Source organism: Aotus nancymaae, unplaced genomic scaffold (assembly GCF_030222135.1).
Source record: "Aotus nancymaae isolate 86718 unplaced genomic scaffold, 86718_ANA_hifiasm-v0.15.2.pri h1tg000020l, whole genome shotgun sequence".
Classification (NCBI taxonomy): domain Eukaryota; kingdom Metazoa; phylum Chordata; class Mammalia; order Primates; family Aotidae; genus Aotus; species Aotus nancymaae.
This window is the reverse complement of record NW_026988432.1, coordinates 43,779,372-43,800,161: the sequence shown is the minus strand read 5'-3', so window position 1 is coordinate 43,800,161 and position 20,790 is coordinate 43,779,372. Positions and strand designations below refer to the sequence as shown.

General features: G+C 34.9%; 1 protein-coding gene across 3 annotated transcripts in view; it reads right to left on the bottom strand.

The window, feature by feature from the left end:
* The window catches only part of CCDC178 (coiled-coil domain containing 178), a 559,051-nt gene that overhangs the window by 299,051 nt on the left and 239,210 nt on the right, over positions 1-20,790 (bottom strand). For all 3 annotated transcript variants that reach the window (XM_064378981.1, XM_021670019.2, XM_064378982.1), the window contains exon 15: positions 7,164-7,347. In XM_064378981.1, the coding sequence (XP_064235051.1) occupies positions 7,164-7,347 (184 nt within the window). The remainder of the gene's footprint in view (positions 1-7,163; positions 7,348-20,790) is intronic.

Genomic DNA, 20,790 nt, shown 5'->3' with positions numbered 1-20,790 from the left:
GATAATGTGACTCACTCCCTTATTAGTTTGAAAAACCAAGAAGCAACGGTCAATCTTGGCCATTACTTTACTAACCTTCATTAAAAGCCAAGGATATGGTAGCAACTCATAACTCAATAAAAACTATTACATGTGGAACAAGAGTGATATGCTCTAGATTTGGCATGCTATAAGGCATAAACCCTTTAGGATAAAAAATAATGAAGTAATAGAATGTTCATTTTATAACTACTTAAAATGTTATCAGTCTTATCTGGAATTCTTATAGAAGTTGCATAGTGCATAAATCAAGCTTTAGTTTATTAGAGCTGTTTTGTTCTATTGATTGAACTAAAGATGTTCTAAGTACCAGTAGAAATTATGCCCTCCAAGAAACTTCTTAGAAGGTTCTGACTTTTATTTTACTCAAAGGAAGGGCCTTTAAACCTTGTCTCAGAGGTGAACAAACAGTAGTTGAAGGGAGGTCTGAGAATTTAAAGAACAGTTAAAGATTAGTTAAAATATCTGAAAAAGTACTCAAAACAAATCATAGACCTCTAAAGTTATGAACCAGCTAATTATGGACTGGAACTTTCTAAGGACTTAACACATTGTCTTTTTCTAGCATTGAAAACAATCCCCCTAGTATGACTATTTTGAAGTTTTCAGCTTAACTGAATCTTTGGTGGTCAGAGTATAAGTCTAAAGCCTTGTTGACTCTACCAAGACTGGCATGAGATGTCCTGGTCTTTAAATTCTACACAGTTACCTAAAAGCTTACCTTGGGAAAAATCCCTTTAATCCCAAAATGAATGTGTTAATAACATTTGCACAGTATTATGAACATTAAATTAATTAGCATGTATGAGGGACTTTTCATAAAATAGACTTGAAGAAAACTATGTCTACTTTATTCCTTCCTTTTTACTTAGTTTCCACTAAGTTCTACCACTATGATTCTAATCTGGAACCTGAGTGACCTGATGTTCTCACTTTTTCACCAGAATTCCATTATACTGAAGCAAAAAAAAAAAAAAAAACCCTTCAAGATTATGCAGCTTGCATAGAAGCTTTCAACTGGAGTGCTAGGAAGTACTTAACATCTGGTGAAAGCTCTCAACATTTTTGGTTGCAATGTCACATTCTTTAAACAAGTCTAGATAGTTGTCTGTTCATTCCATTAACGCTATAATTGAATACATATTACTATTACACTGACTTATTCCCCGTCCCAATTGGCTACTTTTATCCTGACACTTGGCCAAATACCTCTTTTCTGAATAGGGCAGTTATTGAAATTGAAAACATGGAAAAACTGGGACAAATCATTTGTAATAGCTGAATAAATTCTACCTCTAGAGTTTCAAAAAGTTATTGCTTGGAGCTACCCTAGAAGTGATACTGCTGTAATTAATTTTTAGATGATGGATTAAAGATTAATTTCAGGCCAGGCTTAACAAATATAGAAAGTTACTTAAAAGGAAACATGATTCCCAGACTTAGAGTGTTCTATAGATTTTTATGAATCAGTCCATGAAAGATAATAGGGTCATTACATAGGCAGAAATTACAAACTTGAATTACTATAAACCTGAGTTATCTAAGGAAAAATCTAGTAATTTATTTTTAATTTAGTACTACTCTGATGCAGAGATGCATGTGTATATTATAGAGGTTTTTAATACTGTATATATTCAGGCTCAGAAATTAGCAGGAGTGATTAACAATTGGGAATGGTTCTTAATTTCTTTCTGTTGCTTCTTTCCAGTAATCACTCAGCTCTCATGAGAAAAGAAAATGACATGATGAATACTGTCTTTAATCTTGCATGAATAAAGACAGAAAGGGAAAGTGATGTCAACAAGATAGCTCACTAAAAGTGCCTGGAACTCATCCATTTCACAAAAAGGACCAAAGCAACAAATAAACAATGAACATTTGAATGCAATGTCAAAGAGAGAATGCTGGAGTGGAGCAGAGGAGTGGAAAGGAAACTGTGGTGATCAGAAGTCCAGGAGAGCAGCAGGAAGGCACCTGGCCTCTGCAGCCCCATCTCCCGTGCCTGGATCAGATGGGCCCAAAGATAGGGGCAACTTTCCTTTTCAGGAAAAAGGTAAACAGGAGAACCTCATCAGCCCCCACTGTCATTGTAAATATCTACAGTATTTATTACAAGAGAATTCCACAGTCCTCATAAGTCCTGAGCCCAGTTTGGAGAGCTGCTGAAAATGTACACAGTTGCATTGCTTCAAATTAGAAGAACAACTTATGCACTCCCCCAACCCCCACCCACCTCCCGTGAGCCAAGCTGCTGCAGCACAGCACTATCTTGATACCAGAGCTACCTCTAAAGCGTGCTTGCCTCTGGAGGCCAGTAGCCACTGCACCTCTGCAGCACTGGGGCTTCATCTTCATTCCAAGCCACATGGCTAAACACCACAACACTAGCTGTGTGAAGCCTGGGTCCAGGGTTAGCTGTGACTCTGGTCCTGTACATCATGGAAACCAACCTCTCACCTCCAGTAAAGAATCTGAGTCCTACTCAGGAAAAACCCCCCTTTGAAGCAGCCAAACTGCTGCATGTCCAGCCCTGAGCAGGAAAGGTCTCTGAGCTAATAAACAGCTGGCCTGCACCTAGGCCAGCCAAGAAACCATACAGCCATGTCCCAGGCTTGAGAAATGGCTCCATGTGTTTCCACAGAAGACATGCTGCCAGGCCAGCTAATCAGCTTTGTGCCCATATCTGAGTCTCAATAAATAGCCTCATAAGCCTCCCTTGGCTGAAATGTCCTCATGCCAACCAAGCATCTGTGTGCCCACGTTCTAGACCTAAGAAACAACACCATGGGGCACCTCTAGCAGACACAACTCCAGGTCAGCCAGGAAACCATATGTTGGGCATGAGAAACAGCCCCACAGGCCACCCCTGGCAGACATGCCTCTAGGTTGGCCAAATGGCTGTGGGCCTGGTCCCAGGCCTGAGGGAAAAAAAAAACAAAAAACAAACATGGGCTGACCTGAAGATACACCTGCAGCAGTTGAGCAACTACATGCCCATGACTCCAGGCAGAGTAACAGCCCTGTGGTCTCAACCCCAGTGAGCCAGACCCTAAGTTAGCTGACCCATCATGTGCACATGTGTCCCTGATCTGAGAAAAAGCCCAGTGAGTCCACTCTTAGCAAAGTCACACCACCACAAATTACCTCACTTAGGCAAGTGAGACACTTGCAAATGCCACTAGCATAGATTGCAGCTACAGAAACTATGTAGAGACTACATTACTGTATCCACCTGGGACTAAATACAATGAACTTTACAAAACTGATACCCAAGACTCATCAATATGAACAAGTTTCCCTTCATATCCTATTCCACAAAACCGGAAGAGCCAACTGTCCACCAGATGCATAGATATCAACATAGAGACACGATAAACATGAAAAAGCAAGGAAAAATGACACCTTCAAAGGAACACAATAATTCTCCAGTAATATACCCCAATAATAAAGAAATATACAAAATGCCAGAAAAAAAAAGAATTCAAAATAATAATCATAAGGAAACTCATATACAAGATAATACAGGTAGTTCAATAAAATCAGGAAACAATTTATGATTTGAATGAGAAATCCGACAAAGATATAGATATTATTTAAAAAAGAACCAAACAGAAAACTAGAGCTGAAGAAGTTAGTAAATGAAGTTTTAAAAAATAGAATCAAGAGCTTCAATAACAGACCAGTACAAGAAGGAGACAGAATTTATGAACCTGAAAACAAGTCTTTTGAAATAACAAGACAGAGGAAAAAAACTAAAAAGAATGACACCATTAATGGGACAGCATAAATGAACATATATTTGTATTATGGGCATTCCAGAAGAAGAAAATAAAAAGATGTAGAAAAAAGACTTCAAAATTCAGTACAAAGCTGTGTTAAAAAAAAATAGCATGGCACTGGCATGAAAACAGTCACATAGCCCAGATAAACAGAATAGAAAATTGAGAAATTAATTCACACATATACAGCCAACTGATTTTTGACAAGGCACCAAGAACCTACATTGAGGAAAAGGCAGTTTCTTCAATAAATGGTTCGAGGAATACTGGATATCCACCTGCAGAATAATGAAACTAGACCCTTTATACAAAAATCAGCTCCAAACTGGTCAAAGACCTAAATGTAAGACACCAAACTACAAAAGTACTAGGAGAAAACAAAGGAGAAATGTTTCAGAACATTGGCCCAAGGAAAGATAATTTTTATAAGACCTCAAAAGCACAGGCAACAAAAACAAAAATAAACAAATTAGATTATATTAAACTAAAAACCTCTGCACAGCAAAGGTAACAGTCAACAGAGTGAAAATATTACCTAAAGAATAAGAGAGAATATTTATAATATATTAATTCAATAGGAGATTAATATCCAGAGTACACAAGGTATTTATAATATATTAATTCAATAGGAGATTAATATCCAGAGTACACAAGGAACTCAAACATCTTAACAGCAAAAAAAAAAAAAAAAAAAAAAAAAAACCAATCATTTTAAAAGGGACAAACGATCTGAAAAGATATTTAAAAAAAAACATACAAATTGCTCACAAATACATGAAAAAAAGTTCAATATTTCTAATTACCAGGGGGATGCAAATCAAAACTACAACTGTATCATCAAACTCCAGTTAGGATGGTTAGTATAAAAAACATGAAAAAATAAATGCTGGTGAGATGTGGAAAATTCATATACTGTTGGTGGGAATTAAAATTAGTACAGACACTATGGAGAGCAGGATGGCTGTTCCTCAAAAAACTACAAATAGGAGTACTATATCATCCTGCAATCCCACTACTGTGTAGTTATCCAAACAAAATTCATATATTAAAGAGACATATGTATCCCCATGTTTATTGTGGCACTATTTGCAATAGCCAAGATATGGGATCAAACTAGGTGTTCAGCAACAGATAAATGGATAACAAATAGTGGTATATATACACAATGGAATATTATTCAGCCATAAGAAATAATGAAATCCTGTCATTTGCAGAAACACAGGTGGAACTGAAGGACATTATGTTAAATAAAGTAACTCAGGAACAGAAAGTTAAATCCTACATATTCTCATTCATATGTGAAAACTAACCAGAACTGATCTCACAAAAATAAAAATTAGAACGGAGAATACTGAAAAGTGGGGTGGGTAGGAGGAAGTAGAAGATATGGATTTTTTAAAGGATACTAAAGGATGGCTAGACAGAAGGAATAAGTTCTAGTGTTCCATACCACTGTAGGATCACTATGGTTAACAAATAATATTCAGTTTCAAATCGCTAGAAAGATGATATTGAATGTTCCCAAAACAAAGAAATGATAAATGTTTGAGATGATGGATTTGTTAATTACCCTCATCTGATCACTATATTCTACATGTATGGCAGTATCACTGTGTATCCAATAAATAGCTACAATTACTATATGTCAATTTAAAAAATAAAAATAACAGAAAAGGGGGGTACTCTATTATGGGTTGGCAAGGCAATTACAATAGAGTCACATCAAACTTGCATTGAATCTGTAAGTTCTATTTTATGGATTGAGAAAAATAAATAACCTCTTTGCAACATCTCTTTCATAAGTGAGTACCTCAGATAAATAAAGAAATATGTTTTAAGAATTAAATGTAGTTTGTGATAGCCATGGGGAAATATGTGAAAGATGACAAGAGTTTCCAGTCAATTAGAAAAATTAAAATACACAGTTAAGTGGCCAAGTAAGTGGATAATGATATCTTCATTGATATAATCAAAGAAAAAAATGAACTGATCACTATATAGAAATATATTAATTTTTTTAAAAAATTATAAACATATACATTATTGCATATGCTAAACCATATAATTATATGCTTTCAATTTTATTTTTTTCCTATGAATGTTTACTTTGCTTACTAACTTGTATCTTAGAAGATATGATTAACTCATTCAACACCCATTGGGAGAGAACATAGGTCAATTGAACAGCTGGAGTCAATGTGGAAACAACACCCCAATCTTTCAGTACAGAAAAATTTACACATCCTAAATTTAGATATCACAAAGGAAAGTATTCATTGAAGGTAGTGCAAGTGACAGGTCTTGAAAATGATGTACAGACTGTACATTTTCTATGTATTTTTTCTGCTCATAAGTCTTCAATAAGAAAATGGCAAAGACAGGAGACGTGTGTGTGTGTGATGGGTGGAAGCAGCCTGGTGAAGTGGCCCTTGCAGGTGCAGTAAAGTGGGGTGGACTTTGCAAGTCTGATGTGGTGTGGCTTTGTGTCCACACCCAAATCACACCTTGAATTGTAATAATCCCCACATGTCAAGGGCAGGGACCAGGTGGAAATAATTAAATCGTGGGGCAGTTCTCCTGTACTATTCTCATGATACTAAGTTCTCATATGATTTGATGGTTTTATAAAGGGCCTTCCCATTTGCTTAGCTTTTTCTCTCCTGCCACCCTGTGAAGAGGTGCCTTCCACCATAATTTTAAGTTTCCTGAGGCCTCCTCAGCCATGCAGAACTGAGTCAATTAAACCTCTTTTCTTTATAAATTACGGAGTCTCAGGGATTTCTTCATAGCAACGTGAGAATGGACTAATGCAAAGTCTCTACCACAAATGGCAGAGAGCTGCTATTCAATACATCTCTTACTTAGGAGTGGGTTTGAAGCATGTGAGCAATTATTTGTGCCAGAAATGTGGTCTACAAATTTCTGGGTTCTCTAGAATTGAGCAACTCATAGGCCTACTAGAGGTACTTCCTATTCTCACATTACATAAGGTAGATGAACACCTCTCAGGATCCTTTCTTCCTATTATAGGCAGAAATTATGTGTTAGATATATATGATAAAGCTGAACTGAGCACCACACTCCTGGTGCTCCAAGTAGCTTACGGTTGATAATAGCAAAAAGTAGAAACAAATCAAATGTGGATTAGCTACATTGAGCCCTCATCCTCTTCTATTCAAGCTGAGCCTTTGGAGAGAGGTTGTTTTCTTCATTTTTATAAGAAGCGACTTTTTTGAAAGACTATTAACTCTTAAATTAAAATCTAATTATCAAGATTAAATCGATACAATTCAGGTAAATTACTCGATTTTCATCATAAGTACGAGGAACACAAAGATACACAACCTTGAACTTTCTTCTCACTTCTGCTATTTTATCTTCCATTTCGTCTGTTTTGCGTTTGCTTAGGTGAAAAAGAGTACCGATGCGATAAACCTCCTTATAGATGTTCTTGAGATGTTTATCATTCTGTAACTTCATTTTTGTCAAAGATTTTATTGCAGACTCATGTTCTGATTTTTTCTTTATACTGTAAAAATAAAGCAAAAAATACGATTATTTCAAAAGCCTATATAGTGAGACAAACATTTAATAATAGTAAAAAAGGAACAAGATCATATTTTATGTTGTCAAAGAAAAAAAACTGCTGAATAAGTAAGGAAAACTTGAATACAGAACATATGTCCCTGGACTCCATTTATTTTGCTACTTCTGATGGTTATCCTAATTGTCAGGCTGTTTCTAATTTCAGAAGCATAAAAGCATCAGTAAGAAAGGCTTGGGAAATATGGTTGCTTCGCTTTTTGAACATTCAAAATCCTTTCTATACTCCTCTCCATTTCACTTTTTGACTTCCATAAAGGTGTTTTTACTAGAGAATATGTTCAATGGAAAAGCCTAAACAAAAACCAAAATGTATATTAGGGCAAAGTTTCTCAACTTCAATATTATTGACATTTGGGGTGGCACAATTCTTTTTGTAGGGGGGATGTCCTGTTCATTGTGATGTGTTTTGCAGCATCTCCCACTAGATGCCAGCAGCACTGTTTCAGTTATAACAGCTGAAAATGTCTCCAGTCACTGCCAAAAATCTCCTGAAGGTACAAAATCATCCCTGTTGAGAGCCACTTGAATAAAGCAATGGTTCTCAATACTAACTCCGCATTATAATAACTTGCAAAGGATTTAATAAGACTTGTGCTTCCAAAAATTCTGAATGGATTACTAGGCTTATAATAATATATAATTAATCTAGGGTAAAGCTCCAGTGTCACTATTTTTAAGAACTCCAGGTGATCCTAACATGCAACCAGAAAGCAAACTATGGATATTAACTGGAGCAGTATTTCTAAAGCTTGTATATAACAAAAATCATGGGGAGAGCTTTGAAAGTCACATCCTAGGCTTCATTCTCAGAATGTGGTTCAGTAGATGTAGGATGGGTCTGAGAATATGTTCCTGGGTTGATGACACTTAGTTGAAGAACACACTTCATTCAAGTAGCACTGCTCAAGAGGTTGGGGTGAATACACATGAATGCTCTCATTTAATAGACTACAGAGGAGATTGAATTCATGTGGCGAAATCAGCTGATCATGAGCTACACTGATCCCTCATTCTCACCTATTCCAAAATAGGATGAAAGAATGATGTAGAAATAAAAATAAACATACATTCAAGGCATGCAGGACACATAGCTAAGGCTCATAAACAAGGTAACCATCTCTACAGAATAGAAATTGGGTTAAAAATCAAAGCAGGAGTAGAAGAGAAGCATAAAACTAGCTGAAGGTATTCCACCAGATGAGTGACCAGTGCAAGGTTCACTGACCACATGGCAGGGCTATGCATGAGCTGTGCTTGATGTGAAAGGATCATTCACTCACTAGGACTAAAGATACATAGAGAGCAAGGAGTGAAGACATTGAGGAGAACAGATCCTGAGACCAATAACTCAACCAAGCTGCATATTGAATCAGTAACTGCAATAATGTTATCCCCAATATCATCTTTGGATGATCACTGGGAATCAGAAAAGGTGACCATAACTGGAAGAATTTAAAGATTGGTGAATTGGGACCAAGTAGGGTGAGGTAGAAGCAATGACATAACTTTAGTTGGAAAGAGATGAACAAGAAGATGTGTGTGTATGAGACAAAGAGGGGGTGTGTGTGTATTGATGTGTGTGTGTTACATGTGTGTGAGAGCCAGAGACAGAGAGAGAAAAGGGACCTGCTTATTTAGAATGAAAGGCTTCAAAAAAAGACAGCAAGACATATTAAGAAATATATTGTTTCCAAAGACCTAGCAATCAGAGTGTGAATCCAATCCACTGTAGGGGATACTGGTTTTATGAAACATTTTGACAAAGAACTTAAACTAACTATATTTAAAATGCTCAAAGATCTAAGTAAAGGAATAACTAATTTTGTAAAAGGAAAAGAAATTTTGACACACAGCAGAAATTAGACAAAAATAGGTAGATGGGGAAGAAAACAATTTATAAGATTAAAAGAAATAGGGACAGAAATAATTAAAATAGTTTTGAAATAGAAACGAAAATCTCCAAACTGAGAAGAGTCAAAGAGAGTTTTGGATTAATAGGAATGAAGTACTAAGATATTCACTCAAAAAGCAGCTCGAAAAATGTGGGGTGTGTGTGTGTGTGTGCGTGTGTAACCACACAATATATATGTGTGGCACGTTTGTGTCTATACATAGTATATGCATACTCTTGAGTCTATGTACATTTATGTTTGTGTACACATGCATATTTGTATTAGTGTATATGCATTTTTTATGTTTACTGTGTACATATGTGTATGTGTGTGCTTATCCTTGTGTATGTATGTGTATATATGTGTGTGCATGTTTATACATGTATTCGTTTTGTGGAACACAAACAGTCCATGCATTAAGTGGAGTGGGATCAATGTGTGGTATGTGTTTGAGTATGTGTTAAGCGACATACCCTTTGATTTGCAGAAAGAACAATAATAAGATATGTTGTGGAAAGACTAGAGAAAGTTTCTATATTCCCTGTGAAGATGATTAATTTAAAATGAGCAAAATTTCTAGACAAGAAAAAAATAGAACCACAGACCAGAAAACAAAATGGGTTGTGAATACTAAACATTATAAAAATAAAAAATCTATAGCTAAAGATACTGTGATAAAATAGTAAAATATTAAAGATACTTATTAAGGGCACATAAAGTGATATAATAAATGCCAAAAGCAAATTACTTTCAAATGTAAGCAAAAATAAATGTGAAGCTATAGTTCCATACATTGCTAAATTATTATTCAAGATAGATGAGCTAAATTGGTGTAGGTTAAGAAAATTTACCAGAAAGCCCTTATTAAAATAACTATTAAAGAATCACTTTAGCCACAGGAAAGTGAACCAAAAGGATAAATAAGAAGATATAAAAACAAAAATGAGTGAGAAATGTCAGCAAACATATGTAAATATTGATTATGAAAAATTATCATTTGAAAGTGAAACTAAGGCACCAGACAACTATTTAAAAAATAGAACAAATGTAAAGATGTTTAATAGTAATTAATTTTTTGCAAAAATATGTGTAATGCTCAGGAGGATAATGGAAAAACTAAATAATTCCAGATTTATTTAAAATGTTTATCTAAACATGTTTTAAAACTAGTGTCACTAATTAGGCATATCTTAATACACATATTGAAAGTATACCTACTAAAATCATCAGATTATGTTTTAAAAATAAGATTCACTGCTGCCTGAAAAAAAAATACTGGGGACTAAATCACCCAAAAAATTTGAAAATAAACATTAACACAACAACATTCATATTACAAGATATAATTTAATGAGAAAACCACAAATAAGAAAGAAAGTAAAAGTAGATAATAAAAAAAACAATCCAACAAGAAATGAAATGTTTATTTACATCAATGCCTCTGATTATATATTCTCAAAATACATAATAAAAATGCAGAATTATGAGAAGCAATTGACAAATAAACTATCAGGATAGGAAATAGGATAATAGGTAGCAGGTGTAGATAGCAAAACTGTACCCCAAAAATTCAGTACCAAAAAGCAACTGATCATCACATTGAAGAGTCTTACTTCATGCTAAGCTGAAAAAAGTATACACACACACATAGCTAGAAACAAAATTGTGAAATTTCAGAACTCTGAAATAAGAAGAGAAATTTCTAAAGTTCCCAGAAAGAAAAGATAAATTATTTACAAAGAAATTATTTCCAAAATGCCATCATATTTCCTACCAAGCAAAACTAAGTAAGAAAACAATAAAAAAATTCAAATTAATGAGAAAAATTGACACTGGATCCAGAATATGACACTGAGAAAAGCCTGGTTGAGTCGATTCAATAGAGAATTGAATGTGAGTTCACAGAAATAGATGTGTGTGTTTTTTTTAAAGATTTGCTACAAAAAATAGAAAGAGATGAGTTTCAAGACAAAGGTTTATTTTGTGTTTTCATACTTTATTACGTGAGCAATATCATGCAAAGTTCATGTGCTGTTAAAGAGAAATAGTGATTAATGGGAAAGAGAAAATATTTGTATTCTGCACGAGTAAGCTGGCAAGAGATTGAGGTAATTCTCATTGATTATAGATATACATCTATACTCCCTATGAAGAAGATGATTTGTTTAAAATGAGGATAATATGGATATTAGGACTGAAGAGAGGGAGAAGATATAAAACAGTCATCAGAAAAGCTGAATTGTCTAGAAATTTCTTGGCCGTGCTGAATTATCACTTGAGATTTATGGTCATAGAATTTAAGTTCTATTCAGAAGTAAATATATGGTGCTGCTAATGAAGTTTAAACATGAGGGCCTCTAATTGGCCCAAGCCCCTTTCAAAGTTCTTTGAGTGTCTCCCTAGCAGTGTTTCCACATGGTCATATGTTTTTATAAAGTTTGCAGAAACAAGATACTTTTAATCACAATTGATGAAGATCATTCTCTCTTTCTAATATAAGGTACCCTCTGTCAAGTGGTATTCAAGTGACTGTGGGTATTTTGTATTCATAATACTGTATTCTTTTTATCTACTGCCCCCATATGCTATCATCTCTAGGGTCCACCAAACCAGGATCCACCCTATGAGACTATTTAGCATAGTTGTGTTTTATTTTAGTCACATTCAGCTGCTAGGAAAAGTTCCATGAAGAAAGCTGCTGGTTTAGTTCAGGGATAGGGCTTTTCAAGTCATAAAAACACAGTCTTGAATGTCATTTAAATATGTGCTTATTTTGATCCAACATAATTAGGTTCTGTAAGAAGGGAAAGAAGAACAAGAAGGTGGGATATATAAATCACCATCCTGTTTCCTCCTAAAAAGGATGATAGATTGGTCATCATAGTGTGAAATATTTGCTGGAGGGTGCTAGTAGAGTAAGCTGGAAAAAGAGGTGTTGGTTATCTGAGAGTGGATACTTAAAATCAAGACCAGGAAGTAACTCAATTTTTGGAAATGACAAAAATAGAGTAAAACTATAAGAGAAGGTGGTTGGTGTGGGATGGGAGAAAAAAATGTTGAAAATGAGAGAGCTAATGGCTTGAAACTCTAAGTTCTTGCATGGACTGTATCACTCAAATTCACATTTCAATGCCTCTGCAGAGGTAGAAAGTAGGAATAGAAAGTATAATTTATTTTTAGTATTTTGACTCTCTGAAAAAAAGTCTAAAATAGGCTAATGTGGGTGAATAGTTAATTTTAAATGATGTGTATATCATTTTAATGCATTATTTATATACTTTTCTCTTTTAATATCTAAAAAAAAATAAAAACCCCAAATAAAATTATTTAAAATATTGATTCAAAAGTTTATTGTGCAATGCTGGAAAAAGAAGTATTTGACACTTCTGTGAAGCAACTCAAATTAATAGGCTGGTAAGACATAGCTAAATAGGTATGAAAACCACAGTACCCTGTGGATTCATTCTAGGTATTCCAGGCTATTTAACAACTTCAGTAACATTCTAATTGCCATCTTTACAAATAAATCACCATCCTGTTTCCTTTAAAAAAAAAAAAAAAACTTCATAAAACATGCCAATATGTCTCTGTATTGTTCAACAGCTTTTTTGCTCATTTCCCTCAATTACCAACCCCATCTTTGGCTCACTGCAGTTACAATGGCATTGTCTTGCTTGACATACAATTCAACACTAGAAACAGATATTTAGAATATTTTACAGACCTTGAATGTAAGAAAATGACTATATAGAAATTCATACCACACAGTTAACTTCAAGCAAACTAAATCTAAATTAATCAATTTCAAATCATTTTAAACAAGCTCATTTTCCTTGACTTAGGTTTTTGAAGCCTGCCTATCACATGAATAAGCAAGTAAGTGAAATTGTTTGCTCAAGTCAAATGTCCCAAATGTAAAGGGTCTATTTCTAATGATGCTCATTGGTTTGAAAGACAAAATTATCAAATTATAAACCGCTTCTGTAAGGTAAACAAACATATCATCTTTGTTGTCACCAAAAGGTCTAGTAAATATTTGTATGTATATGATAACTGAACAAAGTCTGTTAACAAATATGGCATCTGTGTTTTAATGTTGTCATTCTTACGATAAACTATATCTGAACAATATATTATATATTGCAGTAATTATGTAATTTATTTACATAGGGTAACAGTCTGAGAATGGCATCAAATGGTAACATAGTTTTCTAATGGAATCTTAGTGTATATAACAGCTTCAATTTGGGGATGTTTCATGGGGATATTCACTAGACTTGTGAAATCAGTGATTTGCTTTTTAACCATTAAATTATGTTTGGACGTCAGTCAAAAGAGAAACTGGGACTAAGGGGAAGGTGATTCGGATAAATGGTAGATGTTAAAAAGAAAATAAATAAAAGAGAGAATAAGAAGAATGGAGCATTCTGAGATAAACAATAGATATAGTCACATGTAGAGATAAAGAATTAGGTTAAACCATAAGCTTTTGATTTGTTTTTTGAAGTAATTTTTATGTCAAAAATCTTTTGTAACATGTCAGATATAGGAATCAAGACTTACCTAACAGAAGAGAAGAGGCAGTGTTGATAAATGGAAAGAACATAAATTTTGGAGTTAAGTAGATCTGTATTCAAACTCTGATTGCTCGTTATGTAACTGGGAAAGGATGGTTTCATACTAAATTTCCTTATCTGTATGATTACCTTAATAATACCTATCATCAAAGTTGTAATCAAGATTAAATAAATTGAGGGTAATACATACATACTGCTTACCAACACTGAATAATACAAATGATTTAATAAACAGGTTTTTGTTAATTAAAATAGTGTATAAAAGCTGCCTCACTCTTTATCCTGGTCTCTGCTTTAGTGAGATGACACACAATGACAGAGAAAAACAAATATAAGTAAAATAATCATTAGTCTTGCTTTGAAACATAAGAAGACACAAGTGGATGTGACATCAGAGTATATAGCACAGAGAATAGGAGTACAGAGATACTGAAGCAAAGGAAGAACTAAGAAAAAATTTTTATATTTCGCTATCATTCATTATGTCATTTATTCAACACCTATTGAGAAACACACACACACACACACACACACACACACACACACACACACAGATACACACAAGGACTGCAAATAAGCAGCTCAGACCAAAGAGGAAGCAACAAATAAGCAAACCCGCAGTAACTGTATATAGTGTGGAAAGTACATGGAACCAGGGAAAGTTAGTTAAATAGATATTTATTGAGCATTGATTATATGTCAACAGCTGTGCTAGGTGACTGAGCTATAAAGATAAATGGAAACAAGTTTATACCCTCATGAAGGAAAAAAGAAACAAAAAACAGATTCCAGTGCAATAATAAGTACAATAATGGAAGAAGCACTTAGCACTGTTTTGGTTTGTAGACAGGGAAAGATAAGTTACGGAGAGGGCAAGCTTCTGGGAATAGTTAATATCTGAGCTATTGTATGAAGGGTCAATTAATCAGATTTAAAAACATGCTGAAGAAGAAGAGGAAGAGAAGAAAGAGGAAGAGCAGGTGGAAGGAGGAGGAAGAAAAAGGAAATTCCAATCAGAAGAATACTGGAGACCAAACTGAAGCTGAAAGATGCATAAGCCTTTTAATAGGCTAGAACATAAGGACTGCTAGGGTTTGGAGGTTGTTTGTCACTGTTAAAACCCATGTTGACATTTGATCCCCAATGTGACAGTGTTACAGGGTGGGGCCTAGCAGGAAGTTTCAATCATAGTGGCAGATCCCTCATGAATGGCTTGGTGCTATTCTCGCTACATAGTAAGCTCTTGCTTTGGTGAAATTGGATTAGATTTTATGGAAATTAATTAGTTCCCATGAGAGTGGGTTGCTATAAAACCAGGATGCCTCTCAAGTTTTGTCTCTTTGTACCTGCTCACTTCCCCTTTGACCTTCTCCAGCATGTTCTGATGCATGAAAGCCCTACCCAGAATGGGGATATGCCCTTGAACTTCCAAGCCTGTAGAACCATGAAGTGAATAAACCTCTTTCCTTTACAAATTACCCAGCTTCAGGTATTCTGTTATAGTAACACAAAACAGACTAAGATCATGGAAGGAAGAATAAGAGATGAGTCTGAAGTTAGGCAGGTGACAGTTTACAGTGTCTAATCTGTCAGTCTGGAAGCAAGAACTTTATCCAACAGCTGGTAGAGCCTATGATATGTTTTTAAGCTGCTGAAAAAAAAATAGTCTTCCCATGATGAGACAATAAGGGCCTGGTTTATTTTATTGGTAATTGAAATAGAAATAAAAGTACCCATCGGAGACATATTTAAAGAAGTTGGTAAGATGCTGACTGGCAGTGAGCCGGGAGAGAGGGATATAGAATAATGCCAAAACCAGGTAACTTGGTGGATAACAGTTCAGGATGTGAGTAGGGGTGAGAATAGATACTCAAAATGATACTTTTGGTAGAGCTAGAAAATGTGGAGTGAGATTAAAGTGTCAAAAATGTATAGTACATGTTAAAATAAGGCGAAGGTGAAATTCCTGGGACAGGAGATGGAGCAAGGGTATAAAAGGGCTGAGATTAGTACCCTAAACTAATCAGGGACAGCAGAGATATGTCAGCTTCTCTAGGATTCCTAAAAAGAACAGCTTCACAGAGCTAAAGGAAGAACCAAAAGAATGGCATCCTGATTCTCAAAAAGGGGTAGCATCAAAAAGGGCATAGACACAAACGCTTGGGTCGCATGCAGGAAGTAAAAAAGAAAGAAAGAAACCCCAGCCCACCACAGGACTGAAAAATGACCTGCTGGATTCGGGAAGAAAGGTCTTTTTTTGCCCTTAAGTAAGATAGATTTTGGTAGCATGGGATTTAAGAAGCCAGACTGCTGTGTGTCAAAAAATGATTAACAGTGAAGGAAATATTACTAATAATCTAGCAAATGTTGCTAACTATAGGAAATTTTTAATAAGAGTAAAAGGGAACTACTGAGTGATTTGCTAAAAGTACAAATAGGATGAAAGCAAACCTTTTATTTTATACTGGAGGAGGATAAATGATGCCTACAAGCTAAAAAGGAAGGAAAAAAGATAGTGAATAAAAATGTTAAAAATGGAAGTGATACGAATAAAACTATGCCCTGAACAAGGCAGAAGAGGTTGAGACCAACAGCACAGATGGACACCTTGGCCTTGAACAAAAAGTATCACTGACTCCTTAAATTTAAAGAGGAAGGAAAGCCATTGCGGATGCTGTCCCTGTAGAATGCATTTGTTTGACAAAAAGCATGTCATGCCTTTAATTTCTCCTTCCAACTTGAGTAAACTATGGTTTAAATAGATTAAAGTTTTATTTATGAGTTCATGTTGTGTGGGATTTATGGTGCTGTTTGAAGCTGAAAATCTATGTTCTAAAAATTATAGATCATCTACCATTATCTTTTTGAATACTGCTTTCCCCATTCTTTCCTTTATTTCTCATGCTATTTTCCACAACTTTAATATTTCTTCCAGATTTTCTCCCTTTTTCTATCTGTGCTGCATTCTGCGTTCTATTTTTAGGTACACGGATGATTTTTCCCCTAGCTTGTTCTACTATTGAAATTCCTGGGACAGGAGATGGAGCAAGGGTATAAAAGGGCTGAGATTAGTACCCTAAACTAATCAGGGACAGCAGAGATATGTCAGCTTCTCTAGGATTCCTAAAAAGAACAGCTTCACAGAGCTAAAGGAAGAACCAAAAGAATGGCATCCTGATTCTCAAAAAGTATCAGGACTGATTAATAGAATCTTCAGTAGAAATGAATCCAGTTTTAATTTTTACACATTTTGGTGCATTCTTTTTCAACTGCCTGCACTTTTTGGATAGTGTTCTATTAGTTTGTTTTGTTCTCATTAACCATTTAAAACTTAGATAGAATGAATCTCATAATTGTTCTGAGTTCTATTTAATTATTTATTTGATAAGAATGATAAGAACCTTATCATTTCTGGTAACTCCAATTCACATTGTAGCTTTCCTTATGTGCTTTATAATTTTATGAGTTCATTTTTAAAAGCCTTACTTTTTCTGTGAAAATCTTATATGGCCTCAGTCTAGGGTTTATTCCTCCATTGACTGTTTGAGAAGAGTAGGATAACTTTTCTATGATAATTTATTGGTTAGGGCCTTCTACAAACACATAGATGGTATAAATTAAATCACCAAAGTACTGTGAAAAGAGGGCAGAATGGGAATGTTCTCTCTTGCTTTTCTTTCGCCCAGGTCCCAGACGTAGACAAACACTTTCTTGCCTCTGCCTTCCCTCCTGGGTAGATCTTTTCTATTCATGTAAGTGTCCTTACTTTATCCAGCTCCTTCACTTGAACAGATCCATGGCCCATGACCTATTATTTGAAGCCACTATAATTTAATTCCCTTGTTTACCAAGTTCACAAGGCTATTCTTCCACCTATATTTTCAGGGCAGCCAGATATCAGCTGGGAATTCACCCTGCAGTTGTTCAATTACTTTCAATGCATTGACCCCTGAGGATTTCCTTTACTCGCCCATAAGCTCAGCTCTTCATTTGAAAGATATGAGCCCTGTGGATGCCCCATTTATAAGAGTTCTGTAGCAAAAAACTTTTCATATTCTCCATTGTCCATATTGCACGAAATGTAAATTCTCATTACTTCTCTGCCTACACTCTCTTTTTAGACATCTCAAACTGTCCCATTGTTTAATTTTATGACTCCAAATTTGTCTTTGGTATCCTCCTCATCACTGGGCTGTAAACCAATGTATCTAATTGTTACTTCTCATTTCCATTTCAAGAGCTCATAAGAATCTGAAATTTAATATGGCCTAAGGAGACATATCGTCTCTCCTCAAATCCTATTCATGCCTTCTATAAGCTCTTGTTATTTCAGCAAATAGCCTGACCATTTCTTCCCTTACATCTTATATCCCACCTGCCAGAAGGTCGTGTTGGCATCCTCTCCAAAATATATCTGAATGTCTTACCATTTATACTGCAAAAATCTTTATCTATATGTCATAATTACATATTTTTTTGAATTACCAAAAAAAGCCTTCTTCTTAAATGCACCAAAGTCCATCCTTCACTAAGCAGCCCAAGTGATCTCTCTAAAATGTAAGATTATAAAAATGCTTTAATCATGTGCCTCTATCACAGCACACTTATGAGCTTTAAGTATATGAGTCCCGTCTGCCTCACCAACATTTGTCTCTATGAATTACCCCTCTCATACAATTTTCTAGCAACACCAGCCTCCATTCTCTTTTCAGGGCACATATAATTTTTATCTATCTCAAGCCTTCCTCTTATGCTTGGAATTCTCTTCCTCAGACCCGCTTAAGACTGACATGTCTTCATTCAGGTCTCAATACCAACGTTACTTTCTCAGAGAGGTGACACTGAATGTCTATGCTAAACCAAAGTCCTCAACCCTCTCCTTGCCCGTCACTCTCTACCACATTATTCAATTTTATTGTCCTCACAAGAGTATCAATGACTACATTTTTAATTATATATTTATTAGTTAACATGTTTATTATTATTATCCTATACAACAATGTAAATTTAAACATTGTCATGGGCACCTCAAACAGCGTCAGACACAAAACAGGTGCTCAGGACACACAAACACTCTCACACAGTTGCTTTTTAATTCTCTGTTTTCTTTAAATATAAGCACATTTAGTCCTAAGTATAAAGTTATATTAGTTTATTAATCATAGTTATAAAGTTATTAAATTGCCATTTGAAAATATTTTAAATGAAGTAAAAATAAGGATATATGAAACTATTTCTCAGATAGAGCTCTAAAAGATAAAAATCATTAATCTCTATATTATTTTATGTATTTCCTACAATGGAACAAGTTACACATAGTATACTACAAATGATTATTTTCTACTGAAAATATTATAGAGCACATAATGTATCTCAACAATGTTTCAGATGCTACGTTAGTCCTTGAGGTTCCAAAAACGGGGGAAATGAGGGCATAGGGCCTATGTGCGAGCAGTTACAAGATGGAGGGTTTGCAGCCATAAATAAAGGCTGTGCATTTTATCTTTCTAATTTTATATGTAAAAACATCACAAGGCCATATTACTTTGAAGAGAAAAAAATTATTAACAAATGTAATATCTTCATAGAAAGCAGGGTAACTTAAAGGAAACCACAGAACTAAGTTTTTTTGCTTATATGCTTTTTAATCCCAGGTAATCATAGTCAGTATTAGCCAAAATGAGCTGCAAGGCAGAAGCTCCCGCAAGCTCCTTTTTTGCATTTCTTACTGTACTTATTAGGCTACTGTATTAGTAGTACGTTTTCACACTGCTATAAAGAACTACCTGAGACTGGGTAATTTATGAAGAAATGAGGTTTAATGGACTCACAGTTCTTCAGGCTTAACAGGAAGTGTGACTGGGAGGCCTCTGGAAACTTATATTCATGGCAGAAGGCAAAGGGGAGTCAAGCATGTCTTAGCATGGCTAAACAGGAGAGAGAGAGAGTGAAGGAGGAAATGCCACACACTTTCAAAGAATCAGATCTCCTGAGAATTCACTCACTATCATGAGAACAACAAGGGGAAGTCTGCCCCATGATTCAATCACCTCCCACCTGCCCCCTCCCAACACGTGGAGACTCAAGATGAGATCTGAGTGGGGACAGAGCCAACCATATCAAACTGAAAAAGAATAACTTCTATAAAAATTATGTATTTTCTTGGGGGCTCATTGAAGGCAGAAAATTTTCCACATATATATTACAACTTTAGAACCTACCACAATGTCTGTGTACAATATGAATTCAGTAAATGATTAACAAGTAATTGAACACATTTTAGATGAACTGAATTAACAATTTATGTAATTTAATGTTTGTTTTAAAAGTAACATTTTATTGAAGTAGAATGTTTATACAGAAGACTACAAATCAAAGAGTATAGCTCAATCTTTTTTTAATGTGAATACACCAGTACCACCCTCATTCAGAATATATTTACATATATAATAATAATTTTATATATATATACACACACACACACACACACACACACACATTACACATGGCCAGTAGAATCTCAGGTGTGTGCTCTCACAGTCACTGACACCCAACAGGAACTGCAATCCTGACTCCTATGACCATTTTGCCTGTTTCTGAACAAGACCACACAGTATATACAGCCATTTTGTCTTCTTTTACTCAATATTATGTTTCTAAGATTCATTCACATTGTTGTGTATAGCTGAAATCTGTTCATTCTCACTGCTGCAGAGTATTACTTTTTATGAATATGTTATATCTTACCTATTCATTCTTCTCTTTCATGATTATTGTACATTTGTTTATCCTCTTTTGTGAAGTGACTGTTCAATTCTGCAGATTGTTATTTTATTATTTGCTTTTTCTTTAATTTTTAATTTTTGTTATTTTATATTTATCATTATATTTTATATA